Source organism: Salpingoeca rosetta (assembly GCF_000188695.1).
Source record: "Salpingoeca rosetta unplaced genomic scaffold supercont1.26, whole genome shotgun sequence".
Taxonomy (NCBI): domain Eukaryota; class Choanoflagellata; order Craspedida; family Salpingoecidae; genus Salpingoeca; species Salpingoeca rosetta.
In genome coordinates, this window is record NW_004754908.1 from 544,449 (window position 1) to 551,948 (window position 7,500).

The window sequence follows — 7,500 nt, forward strand, 5'->3', positions numbered from 1 at the left end:
GTGTGTGTGTGTGTGTGTGTGTGTGTGTGTGTGTGTGTGTGTGTGTGTGTGTGTGTGTGTGTGTGTGTGTGTGTGTGTGCGTGATTCAAAGGAATACATGTGCGCCACGCGATATTGAAATTACTTGTTCAGCCACATTGTCATGCACGCCCTCCGTTTATTCGCGCACATTCGCCTTCTTCACAATCATCCCTTGCGCGCTGCTTCAGCTCGCCGCTGGCCCGCCTTCTGCAACAACAGCATCGTCAAGAGACTGCCACACACCTCAACACAAGCATCCTCAAGCAATTGGTGCGCGCACCCTGCTCTTCCATCAATACTTTGGCCTGCTCGCACCACCATGCACTTTCCCTTTCAATCCCTGCACGTCCTCACACACACACACACACACACACACACACACACACACACACACACACACACACACACACACACACACACACACACGCACACACACATACACACACACACACACACACTACAGAAACAACGGCAAGACGTCAAGTTGACGCGCGTGCTGAAGCTGCTCATGTGGTTGGAGAAGCAGCTGGCAACCAAGCTTGAAGTGGAAACGCTTGACTGGATGGGGCCCAGCAAGCCATCATCGGCCTCCTCGGCATCCCCACAGACAAAGCCAGACAACGGCGACAGCAAACCAACATCGTAGCAAGCAAGCAACAACTGCGGGCGTTGCTTTGTGACACCTTGCCTTCACACCTGTTACACACGTGACACTGCACTACACTCTCAGTGTCCCTCTTCCACACGCTCTGTGGGGTGTGTGCGTTTGTGCCAACCAAGCCTGCTTTGCGCTGTATCCCCCTCCCCTGTCCCAAATAGCTGCGTACACGACTCGTAAACATACACAGCCACCAGAGGCCACTCAAGGCACGCAGCCAGCTAGCTCATTGACAACGACGGTGTTGTGGGGCATTTACTGGGACCTCGGGTGGTGGGTAGCGAGGAACACGCTCATCCGCACACCCAGTACAGAAGCCAGCATCAGCAGCACGGAGATTAAAGGCATCGATCAAAACACACACAATGGGGAGGTTCACCACAAGCAGCTCAGTAGAAGAAGCCGAGGATCTTGCCACCGGTGTGCTTCTTACGCGCCTCCTCGTGTGTCATGATACCGTTGGACGTGGTGAGCACCAGATGGCTGCACAAACAGGGAGGGAGGGGAAAAGGGTATATGAATGTGTGAGTGGGAGGCAAATGGGTGCGTTGCAGCGAGAGGATCACAAGGCGCTAGACACTGGCAAATGGCTGTGCACCTGGCAGTAGACATGCACACACTCAACGAAACACGCCGAATGCACACATACACACACACCACTGACAGCGACAACAACAACCACACAACCACCCAGACATGCATGGCACCTCACAGTGTGAGTCGCTTACCCGAACTGACGAGAGGGAAGCAGGCTGCTCATCCACTCCTCAATGTTCTTCACCTTAACATCAAACCGAGGGCTGATCACGCCACACTAAACACACACATCCAGCAGCAATCATTCAAATTCGGCACGTGAGGAGGGTTGTCACTTTGTGGTAAACACAATGGAGAACATTGAAATAGACAAGACGCTCAAGTAACACACACACATACACACACACCACACGATGGGTCGACAAGGATCACCATTACAAGGGTACCTTGTTGAGGCGGCCGTTCAGCTGCACAACAATCTTGCCCGCGCGGTGGTCGTCAATGACCTCAAACTCCTCAATGTAGCCTGGTGAGTGCGTTGTGTGGAAAGGCAATTCAGTAGGACATGATGGGTGAGCGGATAGGATGACAATGGCGTGCAGTGTGGTGTCAGCTACAAAGAAGAGGGGGGGGGGAATCGGGACGGCGAAAGCGGGAACATCGGGTTGTGACGGGCTGCAGCATCGTGCTGTGTTGTGTCTGCGCCCGCGCGCCACCACAACACACTCAGCACAAGAACAGTCGTCCACCCCATTCCAGCTGCTGTTTTGTCTTTGCTGGTCGTCCATCCTGGCATCACCAACAACGTTTGGCTGTTGCCATCTCCGTTCAAGCCGCTGCAGGAAATCCTCGAAACAATCCATCCAACCACGACCCGTGACCACAACCACAATCGCGCATTGCTGTCGTGGCAGCACCGGCACACTATCATCCTCTTCCTTTGCTTTCTCGTCTTCGAGCATGTGGCGGGATCACCCTCGCAGCAAGCAGGTTTGCGGGCCGCCGTATGATGGCAGGCATTCCACGAACAAACACGGCAGGCCGGTGCAACCATAGAACCACAGCACGCGAGTCAGCTCACCGTGCTTCATCATGACCATGAGGAACTTGATGATGACCTTGGAGCATGGCCTGATGAGAACCTGGCGCTTGCCAGCGCGCTCGGCGTTGGTGATGCTCTTGAGGGCATCGTTCAGGACACTGATGCGCACCATCTTCGCGGTCTGCAACACGCGCGGGTTGCATGACGGTGTGTGAGTGGTGTGTGAGTGGTGTGTGTGTGTGGTGTGTGACGCGCAGTGGCGTATGCCTTCTTGCGTTGCTTGCATGTGCATCTATCTCACGCACACACACCACGACGACAACACTAAGGTGCGTGCGTGCCCACAAACACATGCGCTTCCATGATGACACACACACACACATGCACACACATACACACACATGCAGGGCTGCTGTTCGCGTCCACAGGGGGAGCAGCGGCAGCACCCCATATCCAGCACCACAGCCTCACCTCGTGTGTGGCTGGAGTTCTGGGTCGGGCGAGCAGCAAGGAAAAAGGCACGAGAGGCAATTCTGCGTGGGCTCATCACCGAAAATCATCACTCGGCATATCTTCCGTTGAAAATCGCCCACTGCAATTGTAGAAATACTGCAAACAGCACAGCGAATCATCGTTCGCCCGGAAGCTGCTCACCACCACCACTTCAACACACACACACACACACACACACACACACACACACACACACACACACACACACACACACACACACACACACACACACACACACACACACACACAACACACACACACACACACACACACACACATCACAACACACACACACACACAACACAGCCTCGCCATGGCTTCCAAGGTGGCCACTGCAGCAGCGAGTGCAGCAGCGGCGCAACAACGCCTGGCAGGGTTCACAGTGATGGTCAAAGACAACATTGCAGTGGCCAATGAGCGCATGACGTGCGGATCATCCATGCTGCGCTCGTTCGTTCCAACCAGCGATGCCACTGTCGTCAGCAAATGCCGCAGCGTGCGTGCTTCCGTGTCGCAATTTGTGTGTTGACAATCGGGAGAGGAGTTTGCGTGTGTGTGTGATTGGGTGTGTGTGTGTGTCTGCAGGCTGCACCAGTGTTGACTGCCGTCGTGTGCATCCCATCCTCTCGTCTCACAGCCTTGCTGTTCTCCCTCACACGCACACGCACACACGCACACACACACACACACACTTACAAACACACATACACTTACACGCAATTTCACATACAAACACACACACACACACTTACAAACACACACTCTCACAGGAAGGAGCAGAGATCACGGGCAAGACATCCTTGGATGAGTTTGGCATGGGATCATATGGTGCTTTCAGCCCCATTCACGGCCTTACCATCAACCCATGGAGGGCAACAGATGTGAGTTTGTGTGTGTGTGTGTGCGTCTGTGCGTGCGTCTATGTGTGTGTGTGTGCGTCTGTGTGTGTGTGTGTGCGTCTGTGTGTGTGTGTGCGCATCTGTGCATGCGTCTGTGCGTGCGTCTGTGCATGCGTCTGTGCGTGCGTCTGTGCGTTCGGCGGTGGGAGTTCAGGTGTGTATCATTTGCAGAACAGCAGTGCGCGTGAGGCCCTGACCTTGACGTTCCCATCTTGCTTCAGGGGTTGTGTGTGCCCGGGGGCAGTTCTGGTGGAAGTGCAGTCGCAGTGGCACTGGGACAGGCACGCGCTGCCCTGGGCACAGACACAGGTTCGTTGTCACGGTTCAGCACGTGCAGCATCTGGACTGACCAAATTGTCATCACCGTGAGCACCAGCACAGGCTATTTTGGTTCATTTCAAAAACATGTACACATACATGCACACATCTACATACATACACATGCACACACATCTACATACACACTTGCAACGCATGTGATGGCTGCGATTAGGCGGGAGCGTGCGGCTGCCAGCGTCGTTTTGTGGAGTAGTTGGCTTCAAGCCAAGCTATGGTTTGCTATCTCGCATGGGCATGACAGCATACGCCAGGTGAGGGCGCCCCAGCTTGTGTTTGTCTCTGAGTGCGTGTATACACGCACATACCTGTGTTTCGCTTGTACCTTGCCCAGTGTTCCCCTCCTGTATCGTTTTGCCCTGTTGCCTTGCCTCCCTCTTTGGTGAACAACCGCCATTCACACGCGCCCACACACCTGCCTTTTGTCGGCAACAGTTCGCTGGATACGGTTGGTGTTCTGGCGAGCACGGTTGACGATGCCGCAACAATGGTGGACGCCATGGCGGGCCACGATCCGCGTGACGCTGCATCAGTCCAGGTCAGCTGCTCGCCACCAGTGGTTGCCTGGCCTCTGTGGTCAAGGGAACACACACACATACAGAAGTGCAGAAGGTGCAGAAAGTGCAGAAGGTGCAGACCGACAGACAGACACAGACACATTTACACGCACGCATGCACGCACGTGCAGAAAGCACAAACCGACAGACGCACGCGCACACACTTACACATGCACACGCATACACACACACACATATGCAAACACACGCGTATTCACTGCACAGGCGCCTGGCAGCCGGCTACCGCTGGGGAGCGAGTATGGGGACGTGGAAGGGATGGTGGTCGGTCTGCCAAGGGAGTGCTTCATCGAGGAACTGAGCGACGACGTGGCTGCCGCGTGGACCGAGGTATCGCGTGCGCTATTGTGTGTGTGTGCGTGCGTTGCTGTGTGTGCTTATGTGTGTGTGTGTGTGCTTATGTGTGTGTGTGTCTTGTGTTTGTGTGTGTGTGTTGTGTGTGTTTGTGTGTATAAACGAAGCCGTTGTGTGCTCCATTTGTGCACTGTGTTGTGTTGCATGCATTCATGCTGTTGTGTTCTGCGCAGGCTGCTGACGCGCTGCAGGCAAGCGGCGCCACTGTCCGCTACATCTCCCTTCCAAACCTCAAAAACGGTTGGTGTGCTGACATGGGCGTTTATTTGTACATGAGTCTCTGTGCCGTTGCTGTAGCTGCGCCTCGCTTTTGTTTCAGTTCTGATCTCCGTTTGTGCGTGCGTGCATGTGCATGTGTGCATGTGTGTGTGTGTGTGTGCGTACAGCGCTGCCGTGCTATTGCGTGTTGGCGCCGGCAGAGGCGAGCTCCAACCTTGCCCGATACACCGGCATGTTCTACGGTGCGTACGATGACAACACTCCCAGCAGCTGCGGCATGTGTGTGCGTGTGCGTGCGTGTGCGTGTGCGTGTGCGTGCGTGTGTATGTGTGTGCGTGTGCGTGCGCGTGCGTGTGTTGTTGGACCACACCATGGATGCCAACACCTTCCATCCCACCATCATGCACCACCCTCTCGATGCAAACAGGGGAGCGTGCTGGGAGCGCAGCGTCCCACGCGTCGTACCGCCGGCTGTTTGAATCTTCGCGGCAGTCCGGTCTTGGGCCCGAGGTCACCCGCCGCATCCTCACAGGCACTTTCACACTCACACGCGCGTGCGTTTCAAGGCCTTATGGTTGTGCCTGTGCGCTCGTGCGTATGCGTATGCTCGTGGTGGCTGTCTTGTGGTTGCATTGTGCTGTCTTGCGGCTGTCTTGCGTACAAGTTGCACAAGTTGCGTGCGGTGTGCGACGTGTGTGGCATGACGTACACCTGCCTTGTCCTCCATTGTGGCTCCGCCCGCTCATATCCCCCCATTGACTACCGCCCTTGTCACCACGGCTCCTTCCCCCTCCCACCGATTTCAGGTCATATGAGAGCTTTTATGTCCAAGCACAGCGTGTGCGTCGCCTGATTCAAGCAGACTTTGCTTCCGCACTGCAAAATGTGCGCGCGCGTGTCCATGTTTTCGTCATTGCGTGAACGAAACTATGGTTGCACGTGTGTTTGAGTGCGTGTACACATGTGCACACGTGTGAGCACGATCCCCAGTTTGCAATGTCAGCCAACGACCATCGAATCATCAGCTCACACATTCACACACACGCGCGCGCGCACACACACACACACACACACAAACACACACACACACACACACACGCACACACACACATACATTACATGTTTCGCTTCAGGGCGTGGATGTTGTGCTGATGCCAGTCACGTCTTCCGACGCCCCGCTCATCACCGATGCACTCAGCCCAAATGCAGACGTGCGCCACGCTGCAGCTGTTGCTGTGTTGTGTTGTGTGGCTTGCACGTGGTAGTGTGGACGCTTGTGTGCGTGTTGTGTTTAATTTGTCCCTCACTATCATTGACTCCGCCTCCGCTCCATGTTTTTGCTGTTATGACTCCGCTCCTCTCAGGTGCTGCAGCAGTTTGCGACGGACGTGTTTACGGTTGGCCCGAGCCTGGCCGGCCTCCCCGCTATGGCGGTGCCCTGCCGTGTCTCCTCACGCAACATGCCCATCGGCCTGCAACTCGTCGCAAACGTATGCAAGGCGGGGGCAGGAGGGGGGTATCAAGGGGCGAACGCAAGCGTGTATGAATGTGTGTGTGTGTATGTGTGTGTCTGGTACTTGTGTGGCCTGTCTTGCTCCTGTCAGACACAGTCAGACACACACACTCAAACACACAAATACTCACACACACACACACACACACACACACACACACACACACACACACACACACACACACACACACACACACACACACACACACACAAATACTCACACAAATACTCACTCACATGCACACACCCGTTACCACCGCCACCAACAGACACCTACGCATGTGCCATCTGCAGGACGGTGTTCTCTGCGCTGCCGGAACTGGAGTACGTGGCGCTGCCGGCCCTGCGCGGGACAGCAGCCAGCGCTGTGCGTGCAAACCATCTCGACGAGCTCTTCCACCCGGCAACAGAGATTGCCGACGCCAGCCGGCCCAGTGGTACTGGCGCCGACGACGTGGTGCTCTGGCTGGCAAGCGCGGATGCGCTGCTGGACCAACTGAGCGTGCGCAAGGCCGTGGCCGAGGACTACGATGACCTCATGCCCATCTTCGACCAGCAGACCGAGCAGCTTGAACAGCGGTGCGTGATATGTGTGTGTGTGTGTGTGTGTGTGCGCGCGCGTGTGTGTGTGTGGGTGGGTCATGGCAGTGAGTATGGCGTTGAACATGTCCGCCTACTACTGCTGCTCCTGCCGCTGGTTGGTGTTAAGTGTTGGTGTTGCGGATGTTTGGTGGTGTTGTTGTTCGGTATGGTGTGGCAGTGTCGTGCTGTGTTACGTTGCATTGGTTTTACGAGTCAGTGAACGCGAACACAATCAACGTCGCCTCGGCACT

General features: G+C 55.5%; 3 protein-coding genes across 3 annotated transcripts in view; 2 read left to right on the forward strand and 1 right to left on the reverse strand.

Annotated features, from left to right (window-relative positions):
• PTSG_09592 (uncharacterized protein) overlaps positions 1–667 on the forward strand; it is a gene marked incomplete at both ends in the record, with an annotated part of 5,247 nt that extends 4,580 nt beyond the window's left edge. Inside the window, one exon of the mRNA XM_004989964.1 lies at positions 485–667. Coding sequence (XP_004990021.1) covers positions 485–667 — 183 coding nt within the window. The remainder of the gene's footprint in view (positions 1–484) is intronic.
• A 251-nt stretch (positions 668–918) lies between these two features.
• On the reverse strand, positions 919–2,775 carry PTSG_09593 (rps15A). Its single transcript, XM_004989965.1, has 5 exons — positions 2,730–2,775; positions 2,298–2,439; positions 1,663–1,742; positions 1,408–1,493; positions 919–1,162 (listed from the first exon to the last, which is right to left on the reverse strand). Exons 2-5 carry the CDS (start codon positions 2,428–2,430, stop codon positions 1,069–1,071), a joined length of 393 nt encoding a protein of 130 aa, XP_004990022.1. The 5' UTR covers positions 2,431–2,439; positions 2,730–2,775; the 3' UTR covers positions 919–1,068.
• A 309-nt stretch (positions 2,776–3,084) lies between these two features.
• The window catches only part of PTSG_09594 (uncharacterized protein), a gene marked incomplete at its 5' end in the record, with an annotated part of 11,781 nt that continues 7,365 nt past the window's right edge, over positions 3,085–7,500 (forward strand). The window contains 13 exons of the mRNA XM_004989966.1: positions 3,085–3,267; positions 3,542–3,652; positions 3,892–3,979; positions 4,164–4,260; positions 4,442–4,544; positions 4,789–4,911; positions 5,109–5,175; positions 5,322–5,396; positions 5,582–5,708; positions 5,961–6,039; positions 6,288–6,365; positions 6,519–6,702; positions 6,937–7,246. Coding sequence (XP_004990023.1) covers positions 3,085–3,267; positions 3,542–3,652; positions 3,892–3,979; positions 4,164–4,260; positions 4,442–4,544; positions 4,789–4,911; positions 5,109–5,175; positions 5,322–5,396; positions 5,582–5,708; positions 5,961–6,039; positions 6,288–6,365; positions 6,519–6,702; positions 6,937–7,246 — 1,625 coding nt within the window. The remainder of the gene's footprint in view (positions 3,268–3,541; positions 3,653–3,891; positions 3,980–4,163; positions 4,261–4,441; positions 4,545–4,788; positions 4,912–5,108; positions 5,176–5,321; positions 5,397–5,581; positions 5,709–5,960; positions 6,040–6,287; positions 6,366–6,518; positions 6,703–6,936; positions 7,247–7,500) is intronic.